The sequence below is a fragment of the Molothrus aeneus genome, chromosome 23 (genome assembly GCF_037042795.1).
Source record: "Molothrus aeneus isolate 106 chromosome 23, BPBGC_Maene_1.0, whole genome shotgun sequence".
Taxonomy (NCBI): Eukaryota; Metazoa; Chordata; class Aves; order Passeriformes; family Icteridae; genus Molothrus; species Molothrus aeneus.
The window spans coordinates 2574427-2600247 of NC_089668.1; the positions used below are offsets into that span (position 1 = coordinate 2574427).

The 25821-nt window shown below is 47.0% G+C and overlaps 1 protein-coding gene across 1 annotated transcript in view; it reads right to left on the minus strand.

Annotated features, from left to right (window-relative positions):
* The window catches only part of CSMD2 (CUB and Sushi multiple domains 2), a 263376-nt gene extending 246576 nt beyond the window's left edge, over window positions 1-16800 (minus strand). The window contains exon 1 of the mRNA XM_066564613.1: window positions 15975-16800. Coding sequence (XP_066420710.1) covers window positions 15975-16800 — 826 coding nt within the window. The remainder of the gene's footprint in view (window positions 1-15974) is intronic.
* Between the last annotated feature and the right edge of the window lie 9021 nt (window positions 16801-25821).

A 25821-nucleotide genomic window follows, 5' to 3' on the forward strand; every position in this document is an offset into this window, starting at 1 on the left:
ACATGAGCCCAATCCCAGATGCACCTGTTGCATTCCACAGCAGCAGATAACCATTGGTTACATTTCATTCCTGAGGCCTCTCAGCTTCTCAGGAGGAACAATCCTAAGGAAAGGATTTTTCTATAAAAGATGTCTGCGACAGGAGTCAGAAATTAAAAACTCTCTTTTTACCTTGAAAAGAGCAGCTTGTCCGTGTCGTGCTAGAGACACAGAAGAATCCAAAGCTCAAGTGAGGACCCCCAGATTTGCACAACCCCACAAATCCCCACACACCACAGTTCTCTGGAGACACACAGCCCTTCCCTCCCAGTCCAGGAGTCCCTCACTGTCCCCTGGTGCTGCCCCACATGTTACTGCATGTGAAAAATGTGTATTTTATAACTGGCTTTTCACAAATATTAAAAATTAGTATTATATGTGTTAGGTTAGAAAGTTATGCTGGATTAATTTTCTTAAGTAGTGTGTTAAATATAGTTTTAGGTTATAACACAAGGTTAAAACAGAAACTATGCTATGTAGGATACTTTTATTCTTTGCAGAGCTCCCACACCCCAGCACTGCCCCAGCCCAGCAATTCCATTTTCAGGCCTTCCCAAGCAGGAAGAGGAGGAACAAAAATGCAAAAGTCATCCCCAGTGTGCTCTCTGTTCCTTTCCCAATGAAAAATGTTGCCCTGGACAGTAATGAGAATTTCCTACACATGTTTGGGATTCCACAGAAGCCCCAACTGAGCCACCACACACCTGAAAACCACAAACACACACTCAGGAAAAGGGAGTTTTCCTCCCTGCCAGGAGGAGGGGAGGTTGGATAGTAGGAAAATATCCTAATTTTCCTAATTAGGAGGAGGTTCGGGTTGGATATTATGAAAAATTTCTTTTAAATGCTCAGGAAAAAATGGAGGAAAAATTTAGCATTGCACAGAGCCCAACCAACACCCCCTGGGCTATCTGCAGGCAAACCAGGCAATTCCAGTGTGCTGGACCCCAGCTAACCACAGGTGTGTCTGTGCTGTGACAAAAGTGACTTTATTTGGTGCCTTTGGCATGAGAACAAGGGACATTCGTTCTGCCAGGCCCACTGATCCCCACAGGGCACCTTGGCTGAAGGAGTTCAGACATTCACAACCCGAAAACCCCAAGCAGACAAAAAACCTGAACGCCCCAGGAAGAGTAACAGTTGAAAAATCAAATTAAGCAGCCCCAGTTGATAAAGACTTTAAACACAGTCGCAGTTCCTGCCCTCTCCACTTCTCAGCAAATCCATTTCTTGGTACAGATGTTCCACATTTCAGGTCTGGCCCCTGTGGCACTGCAGCAGCTTCAGACTGAGGTGAAATCCTGGAGCTGTGCCATGGGAGCTGCACAGAATTCACCCCACACCCTGAGCACAAAAAACCAAAAAATCCATCCACAAACAGCAGAGGTTTGTGGCCAAAAAGGAGACAGAGGAGTCCTGGAACTTCATTCCAATCAAGGCAGAGGCCATGGGGCATCCCCTGGGGTCTCTCCAGTTTTTGGAGGACGCAGCCTCCTTTTTATCCCAATTTCCCAGCTGCATTTCCCTTCTCTCTGTCCCCATTGCTGAGGTACTTGAGAGGTTCAGACTTCCCAGAACACCTGATCCCAAAGATTCCCCTCTAATTCCCCTCTAACCCTCCCTTTTAATTTTTAATTCCTATGGAATTTAGGGGGTTTCCCCCATTTCTGAGGTACTTGAGAGGTTCAGACTTCCTAAAACCAAATATTCCTCTCTAATGTACAACCCTCCCTTTTCATTTCTAATTCCTATGGAATTTAGGGCTTTTTCCCTATTGCTGAGGTACTTGAGAGGTTCAGACTTCCCACAACACCTGATCCCAAAGATTCCCCTCTAATTTACAACCCTCCCTTTTCATTTTTAATTCTTACAGAATTTAGGGCTTTTTCTTCCCCATTGTTTCTTTCATCTCTCAATGTCCAATTTCATTTCTCAGCAAACCTAAAGTTTATTTGTAAAATCAAATCTCTTTTTCCATTCACCCATCAGTGGAATCCTTCCCATTGCTTCTTTTCTCTTCTATCTCCCAGCAGCCCCACAGCTGGTTTGGAAAGACAAATCCACTACTCCTGTCAACAGGAAAGCTGCCCTGGTTTGTGCAGGGCAGGGGCAGAGAGCTGCTGGGGGTGCTCAAGGGAGCCTGAAGGTCAGAAAATGAAGGAGCAGGGTTTGGAAACCTTGGGAAAGCAGCAGCAGGATGGTTCATCCCCAATCCCCATTCCAGGGGCAGCCCAGGCTCAGCTGCTCAGCACAGGCACACAGGGAGCAGCTCCAGCTCCTCCTGCCAGGGCAGCCATGCCCTGGAATTCGTCTGCTCAGCTCCAGGAAGTCATCCCAGTATTCAGCCGGGATATGCAGACATCTCCTCCTCCGGGGATGTCATTTCCTTCCTTCAAACCTTTCCCTTCCAGAATTGTCTCTAAATCAATTTTGGCCGCTCCTCTCCACAGGATGGTAAAACCCAGGCGCGTCTGGAGCTGTTTCCATCTCCAGAGCACTCCACAGGCATTGCCCAATTAATGCCTGTGGAAAACGCCAATCACTTGTTTGTCAAATTTTAAAAGTTTAATAGTGATAAAATGGTCATAAAAATAGCAATATAATTAGTGTAATAATAATTTGGACAATTAGGATTTAGGAGAATATGAGACAAGAAAAACAAAGAGTCCAGGTACCTTTTTCTGGGCAAAACAAGCCTGAAAAAGGACCCACGTTAACAGAGGATTAACCCTTAAAAACAACAGCCTGTTGCATATTCATACAGCTCATACATGATGCATAAATTCCATTCAAACACAGGATTCTGTTCTCTTTCTCTGAAATATTCAGGTGTCCTGTGGCTGCTATCTCACTGTGAGTCCTTTCTTTAGAAAAAAAAGTATCTTACATAGCATCGTTTCTATTTTAACATTTCCTTATAACCTAAAACTATATTTAACACACTACTTAAGAGAACTAATACAGCATTACTTTCCAGCACAACACATATAATACTCATTTTAATATTTGTAAAAAGCCAATAGAATATTTTTCATAACATTTTTCATAAATTTTTCCAATTTTTCATAAAATAGCCATTTTTCACAATGCAGATTCTGGGGTGAGGAACAGCCCCACTGGGAATTCCCTCTGTGGCCTCTCAGCTCCTCCAGTGCCCTTGGATTCAACCTCAGAGTCGCTGAATGCTTTGCCTGGGAAGGGACCTCAAAGCTCCTCTGCACTTTTTCTGTCAAACCAAGAGTTATCCTCAAAAAAAAATATGGATTATGATGTGGTAAAGGCACTGAGATGGGAGATGGGAGGCTCTGACTGATCCCTTTGGCGACACCTTTGTGACAAACACCACAAAACCAAACCCAAGTTCACAAATCCTCTCCAAAGGAACTTCAGAGCCCCAGGTTTACAAATATTTTATAATCCTCTGGAGCCCTCCTAACCCCACCTGAGCTGTGCAGCCACATTTCCCTTATAAATCCCCCCTGGCCAAGTCTCCACTTATTTTGGCACCAAAATATCCTTGAAAATCTTGTCCTGAGAGCCTGAGCCTCAATTAAAATGTTCAGTCTGATTCAAAACCTTCTGAAAATTTTACTGTTATTTTCTCTCTAAGATGAACACAGCAAAGATTTCATTTTTCCTCACCTCCACTGCAGATATCTGTAAAAATGACACTGATCATCATCTCAGCCCCCAGTTGAAATTAAACTCAGAAAACAGAAGGTAATTTGATGAAAAACTTTTTTTTCCCAGTGTCTGCAAACGGACTCCCACTCATGTGCAGCTTTTTTTTTTACTCAGTCTCATTTACAAGGTGCTAATTTATTATCGCCAAAACAAATTTTTCAATTTGTATTTCAATTATTTTGCGGTGAAATTATATTTGCGTTGAAATGGTTTATCCAGGGGGCTCAAAGGCATTTTCATCTCGGGTGTTAGGATTAGCTCAAAAAAAAAAAAAAGAAAATAAAAAGTGAAGAAGGTGAAGGAAGGTTCAAGGTGAAATCCATCCAAAGTCACAGTGGAGCCAAAATTAAAGAATTCCTCATGAAAACCTTTCATTATTGGTCTCCCCTCGTCACTATTAAACCCTTAAAATCATCTTGAATTCCCTTTGCCACTGGAGCTCTGTGTCCAGCTGTAAAATTCAATGTTCCCTCAAGGCCCAAGGGACATGTTGGGCTCCAAATCCAAACTCCCTAAGAATTTCCAAGCCCTCAGCCCTTGGAATTGTCCCAATATCAACAATTCCATCCTTTCCCTGATGGTTTAAAGGGAGCCCAGTGGGCAGAGCTCCCTTAGAATTAAATCTGCACTGGGAAGTTTTTCATCTGAGGGAGCTCCATGGGGTTTCTTCCCCCTTCCCACCATGTTTTGGATCCTAATTTAGATTTTACACATCAATTCATTAACCAGCTCGTATTTTCATGCATTTTTCTACTCCCTAAAAACCCAGAAGTTCCATAAATCCCCTTTCATTGCTGGCAGAGGGGCCACAGACCCTTTTCAGCCCCCAGGGACCCAGAGAAGCTCTGCAGCAGCCAAAACAGAAGAAACCACTTCATCCACTGCCATCCCCAGCACCTCACACCTCCAGATCTGAACTAAATTAAAAATATCACTCGGAACAAGCAGACACTGCACTTATTAAAAGCTCCTCACTCTTGCACCACCATCCCCATCTCCCCACGCTGTGCAAAGTGAAATGTTCTGTGTGTTTACAAGTGCTCTGAGATCTTCCAAGAAACCCCTCTTGCCAGGCAATTGTATTACAGCAGCTCACACTTGTGTGATTGGATTTGAATTACAAAAAGAGTCCAACAGAAAGCAATTTCTCCTGGGAATTTTTGTTAGGGGTATAAATCCAATTTTTACTTGATTCCGTTAACAGCACTTTCATATTCACTTCCTTTAAGTATTGCAGCACTTGATATTTATTACCTAATGCCTCCTTGTCACCTTGAGCAATCAATGAAAGTCACCTGGAGTTGACAGTACAGAGGAAAGTTAATAAATAAAAGTTAATAATTCACTTCACCCAATGAGCCAAAAAAACAAGCCAGTCACCTGCCCCAAAGAATAATAGCTACAGAAGGCTCCTACCAGATTATGTGGAGAAAGAGTGAAACATTTCAATTATACCGAATTTTTCAGTCCATTTAAACCTGAGTTTCACGTTTACAATGGTAAAAGCTCGATTATTATTTCAGAGAATGGTGGAATGGTTTGGAGGAGATGTTAAAGATCAGCTGTGGGCACTGGAAACTGGGAGCTCTGTTCAGCAAGGGATGTTCCTCTGTCCAAACAGAATTTGGGAACTGATGGATGCCCTGATAGCCCAAAACCAGATGTTTTGTGCCGTTTTGACCCAATATAGAAAAACTCTTGTGCCAAGCACTAATTCTCCATGACTTGCACAACTTCTGCATCCTGTGCCCTCTCCACCTCTGTAGAACCACCACAGAAACCCGAAACTCCCTCCTATTAACATCACATTGTATTTTATTTTTCTCTCTCCTCCTCCATCCATTTAAAACCTCATTTTCACCCACAGACATATTCCACTTCATCTTAGTTTTCAATCCCCAAAGCAGATCAATACCTTTCTTCTTCAATCTACATAGCTCTCAATCAAGGAGCTAACAGGGGGTGAATTGAATCGACTTCTACGTTCAAATTGGGGATTTTTTGTCAAAAGTCTCATTTGTTAACTGCATTTCATGGAGGAAAAAAGGCAAAAAACTCCCTGTAACAGCCCTCAGTGTTGGACTCCTGGGTAAAAAAAGGTCATCATTTGTTCTCTAATTTAAGATTGGGAAGTGCTCCCAGGAGGAACAAATGACAGAGCCTCCCCTAAGCCGGCATTTTAAATCCAGCAAAATGAACTTGCTCTTGCTAAATGAATTTAGTTAATTCAGTAGGAAGAAGTGCAGGTGTTTACCAAGCGGTGACAACAGCAGGGACCTTGCAGGGTTGGTTCTTCTGCCTTAAATCTTGCCCAGGGTGAGAGCCAGCCCTGCCTGTGCCGCTGGAGAAGGTCCCTGGGTCAGTGAGACACCAGGGCAAAGCTAAAAACACCATCCTGGAATGGTCTGGGTTGAAGAGAGACCTTAAATCTCATCCCATCCCATCCAAAAGAGACCTTAAATCTCATCCCATCCAAAAGAGGCCTTAAATTTCATCCCATCCAAAAGAGGCCTTAAATCTCATCCCATCCAAAAGAGACCTTAAATCTCATCCCATCCAAAAGAGACCTTAAACATCATCCAGTCCCATCCAAAAGAGACCTTAAACCTCATCCCATCCTAAAGAGACCTTAAACTTCATCCAATCCCATCCAAAAGAGACCTAAATCCCATCCAATCCCATCCAAAAGAGACCTTAAACCTCATCCAGTCCCATCCAAAAGAGACCTTAAACTTCATCCAATCCCATCCAAAAGTGACCTAAATCCCATCCCATCCCACCCAAAAGAGACTTTAAATCCCATCCCATCCCATCCAAAAGAGACCTTAGATCTCATCCCATCCAAAAGAGGGACATATTGGGGGGTTAACTAATTCCAATTACAGCTTCAGCTAATGAAGTCATTGACCCCAGGTTTGCTCCCCCCAGGTCACTTTTGTCTCCATCTCTCAGGGCCTGAGGCAGTGAGGTGTCCTTGATGGCCAGGCCTGGAGAGGAATTGTTGTGTGTAGTGGTTTTGAGGTTTAATTTTGAGGTTTTGAGGTTTGCATCACTTCCCTAAATATCTCTCATGCCAAACCATGACATTGTGTCTGACCAAAATGGGAAAGCAGCAGCTCACACTGTGTATGAAGTTTAGGGTTATGAACTAAAGAACTGCAGGATTACAAATATATGAAAAATAAAAAAAAAATAAAACCCTAAGGCATCTCAGGGAAAAAAAGTCCCCACACAATGAGGGACAAACTCCCCATCCTTCAAACCCTTCACTATTCCAGCAGGTGAACCTTATTTTAATATTAACAGCCCAAGTGGTGCTTAACTTTAATGAGAGCCCCTTGGGAATGCTGCTGACAGCTGCCCAGTGTCCAGGATTGCTCCTAACCTTTCCCTAATGGAGACAAAACAACAATAGAGGGATATAAACAATATGCTGTGGGATGCAAGGAGCATCTTTAAAAATGGCATCACCTTTGGAAAAGCACCAGCTCCATTATCATCCTGCAGGATGGGATGTTTTCCTCCCCTTTCCAGGAGGAAATGGATTTTTCTGGGTGTTATTATTTGGTGGATAAAGGGGAAAGGAACATTGAATTGTGCCTTTGTCAGAGGAGAAATGAGCTGCAATTTTCTGTACCCCTGGGTTTAGCAGCTCTGCACAGCCCCTGCAAGGTGCAGAGCTTCCCACAGCAGTGAGAGGAGGGGAGAATCCTGTTGGGATTTCTGGGTTTGAACATGTGGAAAGGGAAGGATTGGGGACAGGATGTGACCCCCTGTGAGCCACCACAAAGCTCCTCAGCAAACTTCCTGTGCCTAAAATCCCATTCCTCCTGCTTTTTTCAGGGAATAAGCTCCACCTCAGGCCATGCAACTCCAAAAGTAATGACATAAATGCCACCAGGAAAAAAAAAAATCTTATTTCAAACTCTGCTTTCACTAAATTAACTAAACAAAATATTGATAAACTGCTGATAAATAACAGGAACCGTAACAAGGAAACAAGTTCTCCATTTGATCTCTGCCATCCTGCAGGCATTCATCTTCATAATTAATTAGATAATACTATTAGTACAGCACTACTTTCCCCCCTCTATAGACAAGAAGCTGGAGCTCACATAATTTAAGCAGCTGCTTCAAAGGCAGAGTGTGTGGCAGGTTAAATTCAGAAGGTCCAGAGCATCCTCTCTGCCAATATCCAGCATCCAATTCTCTGATGCATCTGGCAAATTCTCAGTGCACACCTCCCACCTCCCCACCTCTGGTGAGCACACTTTGCTTTTAAAAGCTGCAGTCTTTGCATAAAACATGGATCTAAAGGTATAAAAAGTGTGAAGGCAATTCTGTGCAAATTACAGGAGCTGTGCAAAGCCTTCCTGCAACAGAAGCTGCACTTGGTTTTATTCCTGACTTTTTTTGACAATACTCCTTGAAGTTCAGTGGCAGACAGACAACTTTCACCTCAAAATGTCATTCACAATTAATCCCAAATTGTACATGAAATGGTTGAATTCCCTCCATGCAATCAAGGGAGAGAACCAAGAGCACATAAAAGTTGAGCAGTTAATCAACCTCGTGCAATTTGTACCTGCTGAAAGCTCCTCACAAACATCCCAAGATCTCTCTCTCTCTCTGCAGAATAAATCTGTAAATCATTTTGCAAATTCTGTTTATCCCTGTTGTAGGTGTGAAAAACGCCAATCACTTGCTTTTTAAAATTTTAGAAGTTTCATAGTAATAAAATGGTTATAGAAATAGCAATATAATTAGAGTAATAAAAATTTAGGATTTAGGACAATATGAGACAATAAATACAAAGAGTTATGGACAGTCCAGGTACCTTTTCTGGGCAAAACAAGCCCAAAAAAGGACCCAAATTAACAGAGGATTAACCCTTCAAACCAACAGCCTGTTGCATATTCATACACCTCATTCATGATGCAGAAATTCCATTCAAACACAGGATTCTGTCTGGGCAGTGCCAACTTCTTCCTTTGAATCCTGTCAGTGAAAAAAGTTCGTTTCTTCTGATAATGGAGCAATAAGTTCTTTTTCTCTGAAGGATTTAGGTGATCTGTGGCTGTTACCTGGTGCAAGTACCTTATGTCTGTGGGATATTTTTTCTTTAAAAAAAAAACAAAAAACCCACATACTTAGTTTCTATTTTAACATTTTGTTATAACCTACAACTATATTTAACACGCTACTTAAAAAAATTCATACAGCATCACTTTCTAACATAACACATACAATATTCATTTGAACATTTGCAAAAAGCCAACAATAAAATGTGGATTTTTCACATAGGGATGGGGAAGGGAAGATCCCCCGAGTGCCCCCAGCCATGGGAGGCAGCAGGAACTGGGCTCTGACAACGTCTGCGAGTCAGGGGAGTGTGCAAATAACAGCAGAGCACTGAAGCAGCAAATCCCCAGTTGTGGTTAATTCTCTGCCTGTGATTAACTCATCTTTCTTGGCTATTCCAGCCCTCCTTGCACCTCCTCATGCAGCTGGGGCTGGGATTATCAGCCTGTGACCGTGCCCTGCTCTGCGCTGAAGTGACAGCTGAGGGCCAGGTAAAATGCTCCACTGAAACAAAGCAAAGGCAGGTGGATGAAACCCAAATAAAGCCATTTCAGCAGGGCAGAACAGACTTCCCATCCCAGAGGTCAGAGGAACAAATCTTGCCTTCCTTTTGTGTTATAATGTTCTGGACAAAGACACCTTTATTTGAGATTCACCGTTGGTTTATCTGTCTGGAAATGGGAATCACAGACATTTTGATAAATGGATGCAGGAATTGTTCTGTTCCAGTGTAACCACTGTGAAATGCCTTTGCACAGACACAGCTCCAGCCTCATCTGCAGCAGGGAGGCTTCTCAAAAACCACCTCAGGAGCTGCAGCATCACATCCCCGTGCTGGTGCTCAGCGTGGGATGACGCAGGAGTGACATCCAGGCTGCTCCTGCTGGGTGACCTTGGCCAGGCCCTCCTGCTCCTGCCTCCTTCCTGACTTCCAGCACCTCCTGGAGCACCCACTGCTCTGCCCAGGAGGGAAACAGGAGGGGAAATGCCTTTGGACCAGCAGGAAATGGGGTGCTGTGGGTTTCCTGCAGGTTGGATGGAAAGAGGAGCTGCCTTCTGAGGACACCCAGGATTAACAGAGGAAAAACATCAGCAAGGATGGAGAAGTTTTTTTGGTGAGGACTTGGCTGCAGCTCCAGTCCTGCCCAGGTGGTGCCCACACAAACCAGGCTGGCTCTGGTGGCACTGGTGGCCTTTTTCTTGTGTCCTGCTAAGGCAATCCTTGCTTGGCAAGCAGAATTCAGGCAGCACTGGATAAAAGCCCCTCTGGGCTGTGATTTCCACCTCCAGCCCTCCAGAATTACACGCAATGCTTGTTGATAGTTTAGAATGTTCCCTGTGCCACACAAGGGCCACCTCCAGGTGTATCCAGGAGGAATTTCTGCATGGAGAGGGTGGTCAGACATCAGAACTGCCCAGGGAGGTGCTGAAATCTCATCCCTGGAGGCGTCCAAGGAGGCCTGGATGTGACACTCAGTGCTCTGGGCTGGGGACAAGGTGGGGACTGGGCACAGCTTGGACTCTGTCACCTGGGAGGGCTTTTCCAGCCTCAGTGATCCCGGGATTTTGGGTGTTTACACCTCAGGTAATGACACTGCTGGTAATTCACACACCAAAAAGCCTCACCTGGTTTAAACTCCCCTTAAATCCTGATTCCCTTTCCCTTCCCATCATTCCTCACTGGATATTGGAGCCAATCAATGGGATTCCAGCACCTCTGACATTTCTGTGGATGTCAAAGAGACAGCTCAATGCTGCACTCAACAATTCCAGCAGTAGAGAATCTTTATTACTTAATAATTTCCTTTTTTTTTTTTTTTTTGTAGCCCTTAAAGTCTTATCTCTCCCCTTCCATTTGAATTTGCTCTATTTTCTGTTGGAAAAAAAAAAAAAAGCCTAATTTAAATTTAGGCCTATTCATGGTGTTTCTGAACCTCCCAATGCCTGGAAACATGGAGGAGAGTAAAGAAGTATTATTTAAAATCCACTCAGCTAAACAGAGCTTTGTTATAATTTCACTAAAGCCTGTGAAAAATTACTCCAGCCCCGTGTCTCAGGATACTCCTGATAAAAATGGAGTTAAAAAGACTTTTCTTGCAATGCTATGGGCTCAAAACCAGTTAAGGCTGCCTGACCTTGCCCCCAACTAACCCTCAACATTATCATAACAATTTCCTCTGGTCAAGATCCAGGCCAAATTCTGGCAGGGGTTGGGAGGGCAGCAGCAGGAACAGAAGCACAGCTGTGAAATTTGGCATTTCCCACCCAGCTGGGCTCTCAGAAAGCAGAGAAGGGCAGCAATAATTCCATGGCTGGAAATCCCTGGAATGCTGCTGGAAGAGCAGGAACCATTCCCTGAGTGCAGAGAATTGAGGAACGCTCGGTTCTGCTCATCCCACAGCACTGACATCCCCTGGTCAACAGCTCAGCCACACCTGGGACACAAATCCATCATAAACAAAATTCACAAGCAGCTTCCTGCTCGTCCACTCTTTAGAAGTCTGGAAAAAACTGTTTTCCATCAAGAAAAAATAATAATTACAGGGGTTTAAAATTGATGTGCTGCTGTTTCAAGCTGCTGCATCCTCCCTTAACCCAGTTGCAAGCAAGGTGCTGACTAATAAAGCACAGTGTGTAAATAATGGTGTCAGGACCCTTTTAGAACAGGCCATTAAAATGTGTTTTATCTGTGTTTATCCACACCCATGGGGCCCACACATGCCCCTGATGGACCCTGCAGTGCTGGAGCTGAGCTGATTCCCCAGAAAGCACCAAAGGGGTGAGCAGCACTGCTGAGCCCACCTGACTGACAATCAACAGACAGAACTCCAGAACCAACAGACAGAATTCCAGAATCAACAAGACAGAATTCCAGAATCAACAGACAGAATTCCATAATCAACAAGACAGAACTCCAGAATCAACAGACAGAATTCCAGAACCATCAGACAGAATTCCAGAACCAACAGACAGAACTCCAGAACCAACAGACAGAATTCCAGAATCAACAGACAGAATTCCAGAATCAACAAGACAGAATTCCAGAATCAACAGACAGAACTCCAGAACCAACAGACAGAATTCCAGAATCAACAGACAGAATTCCAGAATCAACAAGACAGAATTCCAGAACCAACAGACAGAATTCCAGAACCATCAGGCAGAATTCCAGAATCAACAGACAGAATTCCAGAATCAACAAGACAGAATTCCAGAACCAACAGACAGAATTCCAGAACCATCAGGCAGAATTCCAGAACCATCACACTCCAGAGGCCAGGCAGGGCTCAGCACCAACCCACAGCCAAAGGCAAATCCAGAGCCCTGTGCTGATTTTACCCCCGTGAAAACACCACTGCAGCCTTCAAACTGCAAGGGAGAAGCTCACAAAGCACTTCCACAGCCATAAGAAACTTCAGACTGGAAGGGGGAACCTCACAAATGAGAGGAACCATGGATTTGTCTTTCCAAACCAGCTGTGAGGTCTGCTGGGAGATAAAACCAGCACTGGGAGATAAAAGAAACAATGGGAAGGTTTCCACTGATGGGTGAATGGAAAAAGAGATTTGATTTTACAAATAAACTTTAGGTTTGCTGAGAAATGAAATTGGACATTGAAAGATGAAAGAAACAATGGGGAAGAAAAACCCCTAAATTCCATAGGAATTAAAAATGAAAAGGGAGGGTTGTACATTAGAGGGGAATCTTTGGGATCAGGTGTTTTAGGAAGTCTGAACCTCTCAAGTACCTCAGAAATGGGGAGAAAAACCCCTAAATTCCATAAGAATTAGAAATGAAAAGGGAGGGTTGTACATTAGAGGGGAATCTTTGGGATCAGGTGTATCAGGAAGTCTGAACCTCTCAAGTACCTCAGCAATGGGGACAGAGAGAAGGGAAATGCAGCTGGGAAATTGGGATAAAAAGGAGGCTGCAGCCTCCAAAAATGGGAGAGACCCCAGGGAATGCCCCATGGCCCCTGCCTTGATTGGAATAAAGTTCCAGGACTCCTCTGTCTCCTTTTTGGACACAACCCTCTGGTGTTTGTGGATGGATTTTCCTGACACAAAGCACTTCCACAGGCACAATAAACTTCAGACTGGAAGGGAGAACCTCACAAAGCACTTCCATAAGCACAGTGAAGTTCCCATCACCAGGCACCACCTTCCCTCCGCTCCAGCTCCATCCTTCCCCCAAGGGAAGCTCCATCACCCTGCCCTTGGACATGGCAGCCCCTCAGGGCACCCCAAACCCCGGGCTGGGTTTCAGAAGGACATTTCTGGGCAAGCAGGGCCCAGCTGATGTGATGGGAGCAGGGCTTCTCCCCCTTTTTCTGTGAATTCCTGCCCGATGGCTCCACACACACGGCTCTGCTGCCACACTATGGGAGCTGCTGGCTACTGCTCCCTGCACAGCCCCAGAACGGGAGAGCTCGGAGCTCTTGGAACTTTTTGTTCCACAGGGGTTCAGCATTCAGAACAGGCTGAAACGATTTCCTGGGACTGAAATCAAACCCCAAACCCACGGTGACCCTGCAGAGGGTGGGCGCCTCCCCTCCCTCCCTGCGTACCCAGCACCAGGCACTGACGCCCAAGCTGGCATCCTGCTCTCACAAAAACATCCTTGCTGGGGTTTCAGAATCTAAAGAGGGGACTTATTGATCAATGCCTCCGGCTCTGATGCAGATAAAAAACCATCTGAGGGCTAAAAAGCTTTCGCAGGTCTTCTGCTCACAAAGCAAAACAACCCAGAGCAGCAACCTCTGGCTGAAGGATCCAGAACAGAGAGCTCAAAATGCAGACAGGAGGGAGCAGGGGCCTGAGAAGAAAGGATTAAATGCTCAGCGAGGTACAGAGTGAAGATCCAGTATGAGTAAGCCATGGACAGCTCAGAAGAAGAGAAAAAGCTGTAAGCCCCTGGTAGAGTAAATCTGAGATTTAGGTATCTCTCCATCAGTCTGCTTGCATGAGGAAAGCTCAACAGAAGCTGCTGAAATGGTTTTCCTCTGTGCACAGGCTGAATGTTCATGCTGAAGAGATGAAAAATAGCCACCAAAAGAAATATTCAGCCTTTATTAAGGACCTGTAGGTTGTTTGGGTGGGTTTACAGCCTTTCCTAACAGATGCTCCCAGTCAGCAGAACTGTTCAGCTCCACTGCAAGAGTGTTCAGGAGCAGCAGTTAATCCTCATCCCCCAGCCCCTGATAGGAAACCTGCCTTACATAATAAAATCAGCCTTGCATTCCAGATAAAATTTTTCCTCCAAAAAAAAAAAAAAAAAAACCAAACAAAAAAAACCCAAAAAAAAACAAAACCCAACAAAAAATCCAAAGCCAAGGAGCTTTCATACACATCAACACCCAAACACACATTCCTCCAGCCTAGGATACAGCAGACAAGACAACAGGACTTGGAAACTTGGAAATGGGGGCACTGCACAGTGTGGAGAGCAGCCACTGCCAAGCACTCGGCTCTCCCACTCTTCCCCCTCCTACACACACAGAAGGACAGTCCCTAAATATTTGCTGTTTACACCAGAAATAAACTTCACTCCCTGGATCTGCTTTGGCTGCAAGGGCAGCTGTGGAAATGAGGCAGGAGACACAAGCAAACTGCCCCCAAATTCAAGTCTTCTTCTGCTTTCAAGCCCAAACATGCATATTTCATAAAAACCGGGCTGCTGAGGCCAGCGAGCTCATGTATAAGAGATCTTCAACTGGGAAGGCAGGAGGAAAAGGAGGAAAGTGCTTCCATCTTCATGCAAGGCATCCAGAAATCTGTTCTATCAGCTGTGGGCAAGCAGCAGGGTAGTGAAATCCTGAATTAAGATGCCAGGGAAAGGCAGAGGGGAGAGCAGTGCTGGCATTTTTCACAGTCATGCTGCACATCAGCAGCTCCTGAAGCAGCTCATCCCAAACCTGACCCAGCAGAGCAGGGGAATGAGATCATGGAGAGCCAGAGCCTTCCTCACACGGCAGCGCTGGGAGAAAACTGCTGCTGCTGCTCCGGAAGGATGCAGCTCCAGAGTCTGGATCAAACACCCTCAGTGCCGTGCCCGAGGTGCCAGGGCAGAGTGTGCCAGCACCCCAGTGCCACCACCCCAGTGGCACACAGCCTACTGCCAGCACCCCAGTGCCACCATCCCAGCGTCACCACCTCAGTGCCACCATCCCAGTAGCACGCAGCCTATTGCCAGCACCCCAGTGGCACACAGCCTATTGCCAGCACCCCAGTAGCACACAGCCTATTGCCAGCACCCCAGTGCCACCATCCCAGTGTCACCACCCCAGTAGCACACAGCCTATTGCCAGCACCCCAGTACCAGCACCCCAGTGTCACCACCCCAGTGGCACACAGCCTATTGCCAGCACCCCAGTACCAGCACCCCAGTGTCACCACCCCAGTGGCACACAGCCTATTGCCAGCACCTCAGTGCCACCACCACAGTGCTATCATCCCAGTGCCAAACAGCCGACTGCTACCACCCCAGTGCCACCACTCTAATGCCACCACCACAGTGCTATCACCCCAGTGGCACACAACCTACTGCCATCATCCCAGTGTCACCACTCTAGTGCCACACAGCCTATAGCCACCACCCCAGTGCCACAGACCCCAGAGCCACCACCCCAGTACCACACAGCTCAGTGCCACCCCCTCAGTGTCACACACCCCAGGGGCACACAGACCAGTGCCATCACCCCCACAGCCCAGTGCCATCACTCCAGTGGCACACAGCCTATTGCCACCACTCCAGTGCCATCACCCTAGCGGCACAGAGCTCAGTGCCACCACCTCAGTGCTATCATCCCAGTGCTGAACAGCCTATTGCTACCACCCCAGTGCCACAGACCCCAGAGCCACCACCTCAGTGCCACCACCACAGTGCTATCATCCCAGTGCCGAACCAGCCTATTGCTACCACCCCAGTGCCACCACCCCAGTACCACACAGCTCAGTGCTACCACTCCAGTGCCACACACCCCAATGTGTGCCACCACCTCAGTGCCACACACCCCAGTGCCACACACCCCAGTGCCACCACCTCAGTGCCACCCCCCGAGTGCCACCCCCCAGTGCCACCCCCCGCACCCCGCTCCCTCCGGGGCTCCATCCCCGCGGAGCCGCTGCTGGATCCGGAGCTCTCCGGCCGAAGTTGCCCGCGGCACTCACCCATGGCCGATCCTGCCAGCAGCCCCAGCGAGAGCAGCAGTGCCCGGCTCCAGGCGCTGCCCTCGGCCGCCAGCAGTGCCACCATGCCCAGCTGCCAGCAGTGCCTCCCGAAGCTGCAGCTGCATCCCGGCCGGTCCCATCCCAAGGAAGGTTGCATGTCAAAGGGCAGCGGCACCAATGGGGCGTGCTGGGGGTCCGCTGCTCGCCGCTCTTGGGTTTTTCCCCCTTTTTTCCTTCCCCTCGGCGATTGGGATAGTCCTCGGCTCGGCTGGATGAAGAGGAGAAAGGAAGGAGGAGGGGGGAGGTGAAGGGGAAGCGGGTCAGGCTTGTGATTTTGATTTATTTTTTTTTTCCCCTTAATTTTTTTTTTTTCAGCCCGGGAGGAGGAAAAAAAAAATCCCACCGCATGGAAGGCTCTGAGCTTCTGCAGCTGGAATGAACCAAGTGTGGCAGCAGCTCGGGGAGAGGAGAGGAGAGGGAAGGCGAGGAGAGGAGAAGAGAGGAGAGGAGAGCAGGGGAGGGCTGGCGCGTCCCTCCCGGTGGCTGTCTCAGAGCCAGCTCCTCGGCAGCAGCAGCACCACCAGCACCACGCAGCCCGCAGGGATTTATACTTCTTTTTTTTTTTTTTTTTTTTTTTCCTTTTTTTTTTTTTATTAAGCCACTTGATTAATCGTTCCCGGAGCTTTGTTCCCTCTCTGGATGCCGGGCCGGGGGTGGGGGGGGGGGATGCTGTGTTACCCACCCCAAACCCGGCATCCAGCCCCACAGCGCGTTTATTTTTGATACTCCAGCTTTCTTGATAAGGAACGAGCCCCCCCACCCCCATTTCTCTCTCTCACACACATCCCTGTTACTCACCCCCCCTTCCCCCATAAACAACCTGATGCTATTGACACAATTCTTGTGATGAGGCGAATTTTGTTGCAAACACGGATCACGACAGAACCCCCCCCCCCTCCCCTCCCTTTTCCCTGTCTGTGCCTTGTCCTCGCAGCTCGGCTCCCTGATACTGGTGGGACTGGTCCAGGGGCATCCCGGAGGTGGGAAAGGCTGTGCCCCCCTCCCCCGAGCTAACAGGGGGGCTTGGCAGGGCTGGCAGAGCCCCTTTTCTCCCCCATCACCAGCAGCACCTCCCCTTGTTTTTGTTTTAACATCTCCCGGTACGCCGGTCCCTGGAGCTGCAGGCAAGATGGGGAAAAGGGAGGGAGGAATGGGAATGCAGCCACTTAACGCCACATTCGGGAACTTCATTATCTTGCTAATGATGCTCAGATCCAGGGACAAGGAAAACAACTCGAACATGACACCAGAGCTTAAGGAAATAAATAAATAACGAAGAAAAAGGCACTCTGGAACGCTCGAGCATGCTCCCCCTCCTCCCTCCTCGCCAAGCACCGACTTCACGTTCGTGACAGGCTCGGAGCCGCCGCTCTCCCCCAAACCCCTGGGGAACACAGGGGGTGTCTGCCAGCCCCACACGCCCCTTCTCCAGCCCTGTTATCCCCCTTTTCCCCGTCCATCCCAATTTCCCCCGCTCCCCGCGGGATGCGGGGCCGGGCCGGTGCCCCCGGTTCCCAGAGCGGGCCCGGGCCGCTCCCCCCGGGCCTGGCCGGGGCCACCTCGGGGGCAGCCCTGGCACCCATCCCCCTGCTCCCCCGGCTTCGCATTTGCTGCAGTTTCTTGCTGCAAAACCCCCTTCTTCGGCCCTGTTCCGGTTGCCTTGAATGAGCTTATTTGACAGCTAAAAAAAACCAAATTATATATCGAGGGGGCTCGCAGATCTGGGCTCAATCCTCCTTGTCTGTCCCTCTGTCCCCTCTGCATTTCAATCCTCGCACTGCCCACACCGGGAGCCGCTGCCAAGAGCCAAGGCAACCGCGGCTGGCACATGAAAGAGTTGCTTTATGTCTGTTTAAGCTGCAGCATCAATTCAAACAGCCCCGATTGTGCACAGGCACAGCTCCCTCAGGGAAAGCTCCAGGCCACAGCTCCGTCAGCCGCTGTCCCCTCGCCACCCAGAGATGTCCCCCTGCCCCAAATCGCATCCTGTGCTGGGGCTGCTGCAGGGCAGGGGCTGAGCCAAGAGCCCTGCATGCACCACAGGCGTAAAAAAAAGGAATTGAGGAGCCACAATCCCACTTTATTGCAGGGCAATCGGATGGCAGCTATTACAAATGCAGGGGTTCCTCCCGAGCAGGTTTGCATCACCAAAAAAACCCCGGAGGTTTAGGGTTGAGCTGTCTCCAGAATAATTAAGAAAATAATAATTAAGAAAAAAATGCTGCGTTGATTCACGGGAAGGACAAATTGCCATGAGCACACACAAACCATCCCTGGCGTCCCCAACTCCTCATCCCCCAGGGAGGGATGTGGGGATCCCAGCCCGAGTCTCACCTTGCCACATCACCTCTCCCTACGCTCACAATTCCTGCGAGGACACAAATCCTGCTCTGCACTGCCACCCGCAGCCCAGCCGGGCTGCAGGGACACATTCCCCGCTGATTTTATCCCATTTTTTCACATCCCGCTCGCCCCTCGCCGAAACTCTGCTCGGATTCCTCCCCAGGAACCGCAGCAGCGTCCCCAAGGCGATTTGTGGGGTGGGTTTGGGGAGAAAACCCTTCCCTGTGAGGGTGAGGAGGGGCTGGCACTGGGAAGATGGGGTTGTCCCATCCCTGGAAGTGTCCAAAGCCAGGCTAGACAGGGCTTGGAGCTACCTGGGATAGGGAAAGTGTCCCTGGGTAGGGAAAGTGTCCTTGGATAGGGAAAGTGTCCCTGGGATAGAGAAAGGTGTCCCCGGGATAAAGTGTCCCTGGGATAGAGAAAGAGGTCCCTGGGATAGGGAAAGGTGTCCCCTGGGACAGAGAAAGTGTCCCTGGAATAGAGAAAGTGACCCTGGGATCGGGAAAGATGTCCCTGGCATAGGGAAAGGTGACCCTGGGACAGAGAAAGATGTCCCAGGAACAGGGAAAGTGTCCCTGGAATAGGGAAAGGGTCCCTAGATAGGGAAAGGTATCCCTGGGATGGGGAAAATGTCCCTATGATAAGGAAATGTGGCCCTGGGATAGGGAAAGTGACCCTGGGATAGGGAAAGGTGACCCTGGAACAGGGAAAGTGACCCTGGGATAGGGAAAGGTGGCCCTAGGATAGGGAAAGGCATCCCTGGGACAGGGAAAATGTCCCTGAGATAGGGAAAGGGATCCCTGAGATAGAGAAAGGGGTCCCTGGGATAGGGAAAGTGTCACTGGGATAGGAAAAGGTGACCCTGGAACAGGGAAAGTGTCCCTGGGATGGGGAAAGGTGACCCTGGGATAGGGAAAGGTGGGATGAGCTGAGCTGATTTAAGATCCTTTCCCATCCAGATCCCACACCTTTCCCAAGGAATCACCTGTTGAAACAAAGCCTGAGGCACAGGGCACATCCTCCTCCTGTTGAGGCAAACAATTTCCACTTTTTTCCACCACAACCAATTTTCTTTGGGAAAAGTGTGTCCCATGAAACTCGACTACTTCAAATTCTGAAGCACCCAAAGCAGCTGCTGCATTCGCTTCCCCACAACATTTAAAGGAAAACAACCAGAGATGCATCAAAATATTTACAGGAAGAAGCGAAAGCAGCATTCAAAGGAGCAAAATTGAAAATTAAAGTGTTATAGGGAAGCTACTGTAAACAGCTGATCTTCAGAAAGAAAAGCTGAATTTAGCACAGAAAAATTTATGCCAAATCATGTTTCACAGGACAAATAATGGGGAGAGAGGGAAGGATGCTCTTCACATTAATTGGATAATATTTACTGTGTGCTCCCAAAATAGAAAAAGTAAAATTGACAAATCCAGCTCGACAATCAGCAAGAATTAACACGTGGCCAGTCCTAAACATCCCAACAAAACACCCTGCAAACCTGGGCCCATCCTGATTGGGATGTGGAAGTGTTAAATGATATTTTACCTTCCAAAAAATACCCAAAACTTCACAGATGAGGAAACAGAGAATTTTCCAGATGAAGCCATGGAGGAACAGAAGGGGAAAGCTGCAGCCTGTGAAACCACCAGACAGGAATCCCTTTGAGAAAATGGGGCAGAAAGTTGTTTCTGTACTCAAAAATAACCTAACAATGTTCTATTTTCATACCCATGGCACAAATCTGTTGAGGTTTTTATTACACAGAATATCTCTGTTCTTTAAAAATAGAGGGGAACCAGCATCCCACTAATTACAGTGAGCCTATGATTAGAGATAATTAGATACATTTACAATTTAGAATTTCCTAACTTGAGCTGTTTATGAACCATAGATGTGCCCATAGTGTGTGCACAGAGCATCAGTCATTCCCTGCAGCTATGAGGAGTAAATTGATAACACATTAAATTATTGAACATGGCAGGAGCAAACTGGAATTTAAATGGGTGTTTGGGGGAAGGAAGCACAAGGATTGGGATTTGGAGCAGGTGACCATTGCAGGCAGGTGGATGTGGCTTAAAGGAACACAAAAATTCAATCTCTTTGCAAGGAGCACAGAACTCTTCAATCCCTTTGCAAGGAGCACAGAACTCTTCAATCCCTCTGCAAGGAGCACAAAACTTGAATCTCTCTGCAAGGAACACAAAACTTCAATTCCTCTGCAAATCCCAGAGCAATCTGGGGGTTTGGAGGGCCCCCACTGCAGTGCTTGCTCTGTGGTGATGTCCAGCCCAGGTCTGGAAAGTGCTGGAATGGCCTTTTCCACTCAGGACTTGTTGTGTTCCCTGCCAGGGGCTGCTATCCCACTTTTCTCTAACAGTCCAGGATTTCCCTCTTGTTGAAGGAGAGCAGACACAGGAAGCTCATGGAGAATTGGGATTGTCCAGCTTGGAGAGGAGAAGCTCTTGGGGGGACCCAACTGTGGCCTTGCAGGACCTGAGGGGGAGCAAGGATGATGGAAAAGGGACCATTTACAAGGGGTGGAGTGACAGGACACAGGGAATGGCTTCAAGCTGGAGAAGAGGAGATTTGGGTGGAATACTGGGGAGAATTCCTCCCTGCTGGGATGGAATTCCCAGAGCAGCCGTGGCTGCCCCTGGATCCCTGGAAGTGTCCAAGGACAGGGCTTGGAGCACCCTGGGACAGTGAAAAGTGTCCCTGAGGGTGGCAGGATGGGATTTAAGGTCCCTCCCAACCCAAATCACTCAGGGATTCTGTGGCTGACACATTCCTTGAAGCATCTCAGCATGGACAAAACCTCTGGAGACATCCAGACCTCCTGCCCAGGATTCTGGAGTGAATTCATCACTCTGGAGGTGTGAGACACAACCAAGCAATTCTCTGCAGCATCCTCATCCCAGAGAGTTCTGAGCTTCGGGAAGAGAGTTGGGTTCTACTCCTACAATCTCATCTGGTCTCAAATTCTCAAGAAAATTCTCAAATTTGGTTCTATTCCTATAACTACATTTGGTCTCAATTCCTCAAAAAATTACTCACATGTGGTTTTCCTTCTACAACCTCATTTGGTCTCAAATTCTCAGGAAATTCCTCAAATTTGGTTCCATTCCTACAACTTCATTTGGTCTCAAATTCTCAAGAAACTCCTCACATTTGGTTTTATTCCTATGACCTCACTTGGTCTCAAATTGTCAGGAAACTCCTCACATTTAGTTCTATTCCTACGACCTCATTTGGTCTCAAATTCTCAGGAAATTCTTCAAATGTGGTTCTATTCCTACAACTTCATTTGGTCTCAAATTCTCAAGAAGATTCCTCAAATTTGCTTCTATTCCTATGACCTCATTTGGTCCCAATTCCTCAGGAAATTTCTCACATTTGCTTCTATTCCTACGACCTCATTTGGTCTCAATTCCTCAGGAAACTCCTCACATTTAGTTCTATTCCTACAACCTCATTTGGTCTCAAATTCTCAAGAAGATTCCTCAAATTTGATTCTATTCCTATGACTTCATTTGGTCCCAATTCCTCAGGAAATTCCTCACATTTGCTTCTATTCCTACAATTTCATTTGGTCTCAAATTCTCAGGAAATTCCTCAAAATCTCAGGAAATTCCAGGTGAGAGTTTCATGGCCTTCCAAGGGGATTTCTCTGCTAATTCCCAATTTTTGGGGGTTGTCTTGCACAACTTCAGCCTGGCAAAGTGCCTGACCTAAACCAGACTTTGCTCACAGGCAAATCATGTCCTCCTAACTGCAAATATCCCACAGATAATGAAGAAATTGCATTTTTTATTAACACCTTCAACCTTGTGTTGTTTTATAGGAGCTCCTGCAACACTGCAGAAAAAAAATTCATTCAAGCACTTCAGATTTTCTACTACATTTATTCCCAGCAGTGGCTAAGGCTGAGCTTCCCTCCCTCCCTATTCCAGTTTTCCCAAATATTCAAATTTCCCACTCTTTTAGGGAATAAAACAGACCCAAATTTGGTGAGGAGAGAGCAGAACAACTCACAGATTTGGGGAACAACACTGAGATTTGCAAAAAATCCAAATTGAGGATCCTTGTCCTACAAAATATGAAGAAGGGGATTATGGAACAGAGAGGAAAAGCTCATCCTTCCCTCTGGATCACCTTCCCAGAAAATAAAATGTAAAAAAAAACCCAGCCAGAAATGGATAAAGGCTCCTAGGAGCTCCATTATGAGGAAGAGAAAGAAATAATTTGGAAGTTTGATGCAATCCCCTGAAGCTGGACTGAATTCCTGGGTTAAATTCCTGGAGAAGCTGCAGGGACAAACCTCAACTCTGCAAAATTTTCAGGGAATTCAGTGTTCCTGTCCTGGTGTTGTGAGGAAAAGCTGCCATTTATCAAAGTCCCAGAGTCCTAGAAGGACTTCATGTTTTCCCCAAAGTGAACATTTCCATCTCCAATAATCCCCTATGATTTATAGGGTGAGAAACAGCTGGATGACAATTCATCTGAAATGAATTTTTTAAGGATGACAGAATAAGAAGGGGGCTTTTTCTTTTTCTTTTTTCTGTATGGGAAGATGGAGACAAATAATAAAAATGTTTTATTTATGAAAAATGCCTGAGCTGCTCAGAATTGAGTGCTGGTGCAATAAAGATGGTTGATAGAAGAAGAGACTTGGTTGTGAAATTTCAGAGATAGGGACTTTATTTGTGTGTTCAGAGGGAGATTAACACAAACCACTCAATGCTTGGGTGGTGCATGACTTGCTCCTGCCTTATTCCCTCAAACTCCTGTTAATCCAGAGTTTTAAAATGGAGTTTTAATAGTAAAGACCAAACTATAAAACTCGGACGTGGAATTATATTATATATAATATATATATGCCTAATATATATATATAATATATATATCCCTTGGGGTGTTTCTCTTGGGAATTTCAAGGCTCTGAGCTTGACAGCAACCCCTGCAGAGCAGCTCTGCTTCCTCCCATCCAGGCTGGGGCTGCTCTGTTTCAGCCACTTGGCTGGGTCAGAGGTACCAGACTGATTAAATGAGATTTTACAGCCTCTGGGAGCCCCGTCACAACAAATCACCAGCAAAGCCTCACCCAGCCCCAGCACCAGTGACTCAGGGCAGTGACAAAGATCTGAGTGTGTGTTTCACCCAGCACCACTGAGTCAGCTCCCAAATTCCCATTTAGGCTTGGCTTAAGAGGATATTGCACTTGTAGAGGTCAAAATGGGAATTAACTCTACAAAAATCTGAGTGTGTGTTTCACCCAGCACCACTGAGTCAGCTCCCAAATTCCCATTTAGGCTTGGCTTAAGAGGATACTGAACCTGTAAAGGCCAAAATGGGAATTAACTCTACAAAGATCTGAGTGTTTCACCCAGCACCACGGAGTCAGCTCCAAAATTCCCATTTAGGCTTGGCTTAAGAGGATATTGCACCTGCAGAGGTTAAAATGGGAATTAACTCTGCAGAGTGGAAAAGCCTGGGTGTTCTGTGGGTAGTTACAGGTCCTACAAAAGGTGGAGAACCTTCACTGCTGGAGGAGCTGCAGGTCCAAATGTGCTTCACCTCTTCAGGCAAAGCACTTCCTAAGGGGACAGGCTCCAATGTGGGTCATAATCCAATTAAAAACTGGAGGATCCTCCTGGTGGGACAGGGCTTGGAGCAGCCTGGGACAGGGGGATGGAATGGGATGAGTTTTAAAGTCCCTCCCAACCCAAACCACTCTGATTCTCTGAAATTTAGATTTAGCCCCTGATAAACCAACACCAGATTTGTTCTCTCCTCCTGTAGTTAAAAAATTCAGCTCTTCCTTCTCTTTTAATCCCTTTAATGTAAACAGAAGCAGGTCGTGGTGCAGCCAGTATAAAACTCAGAGTCTGTTTACTCCTGTGGGCTGGATAAACAATCTCACAGCGATCCTCCAGGTGACATTCTGCACATCAGAACTGCTTCCACACTCACTGTTCCTCTGCATCACCATCTATTTTGGGTTACCCAGATGGCTGAGGTGCTCTAGGACAATTTATAAGGAGGAATTCATGCCTTGGCAAGATGTGCCCACTGGCCCTTTTATTTTTTTTTTCCCCTCCGCACACGGCTGCGAGCCAGGATTTCAACTCAGCTAAATGAGACAAGCAATTAGGAACCTCCTGTGTTCCCACAACATTCCTCACTCTCCTCACCTTGTGGGGAAGGGGACAGGGGGGACATCAACCAACCTGTGCAAGGCAGGCAGCTGGGAGAAACCCCAAACCCCATCCATCACTCCCAAACTCCCAGCAGCAGCAGAAACAACGAACTCAGAGCCCCAGGGCACCTCAAATGTGGAAAAATGAGAGGGGGGACACCAATAAAGAGTCCAGCTGTCACATCCCATCCCTGGGAGTGCCCCAGGCCAGGCTGGATGGGGTTTGGAGCAGCCTGGGATGGTGCAAGGTGTCCCTGCCCATGGCACTTTAAGGTCCTTTTCAACCCAGACCATTCCAGGATTTCATCAATATTGAATTTCTCAAGGACAAGCAGCCTGCACTGGATCCATCCCTGGGGTATGTTCAGCTGGAAATCAGGGAGCTGAGGATCAGCCAAGCTCCCTCCAGGCCCCAAAGGAAGGAGGCTGGAGCATCAACAAGGAATGGAAACCACAGCTCTGCTCAGTCAGGAACACCAGCACACCAAGGCAGCCTTATATGGATTTAATAACCACAATTCCTGCCCTATTTCACCAGGATTGCAGGGATTCTCCATGCAGAATTCCTGCCTTATTTCACCAGGATTACATGGATTCTCCATGCAGAATTCCTGCCTTATTTCACCAGGATTGCATGGATTCTCCATGCAGAATTCCTGCCTTATTTCACCAGGATTACACAGGTTCTCCATGCAGAATTCCTGCCTTATTTCACCAGGATTACACAGGTTCTCCATGCAGAATTCCTGCCTTATTTCACCAGGATTACACAGGTTCTCCATGCAGAATTCCTGCCTTATTTCACCAGGATTACACAGGTTCTCCATGCAGAATTCCTGCCTTATTTCACCAGGATTACACAAGTTCTCTCCCCAAAATTCCTGCTTTATTTCAGCAGGATAACATGGGTTCTCTCCCCAGAATTCCTGCCCTGTTTTACCAGGGTTACACAGCTTCTCTCCCCAAAATTCCCACTTTATTTCAGCAGGATTACATGGTTTCTCTCCCTAAAATTCCTGCTTTATTTCAGCAGGATTACATGGTTTCTCTCCCCAAAATTCCTGCTTTATTTCAGCAGAATTACACGGGTTCTCCATGCAGAATTCCTGCCCTGTTTCAACAGGATTACACAGATTTTCCACCCACAACTCCTCATTTCCAGCACAGGGTTACATGGTTTCTCCACTCAGAAATTCCTGCTGTGTTTTGCAGGATTACACAAATTTTCTCCCACAATTCCTGCCCTGC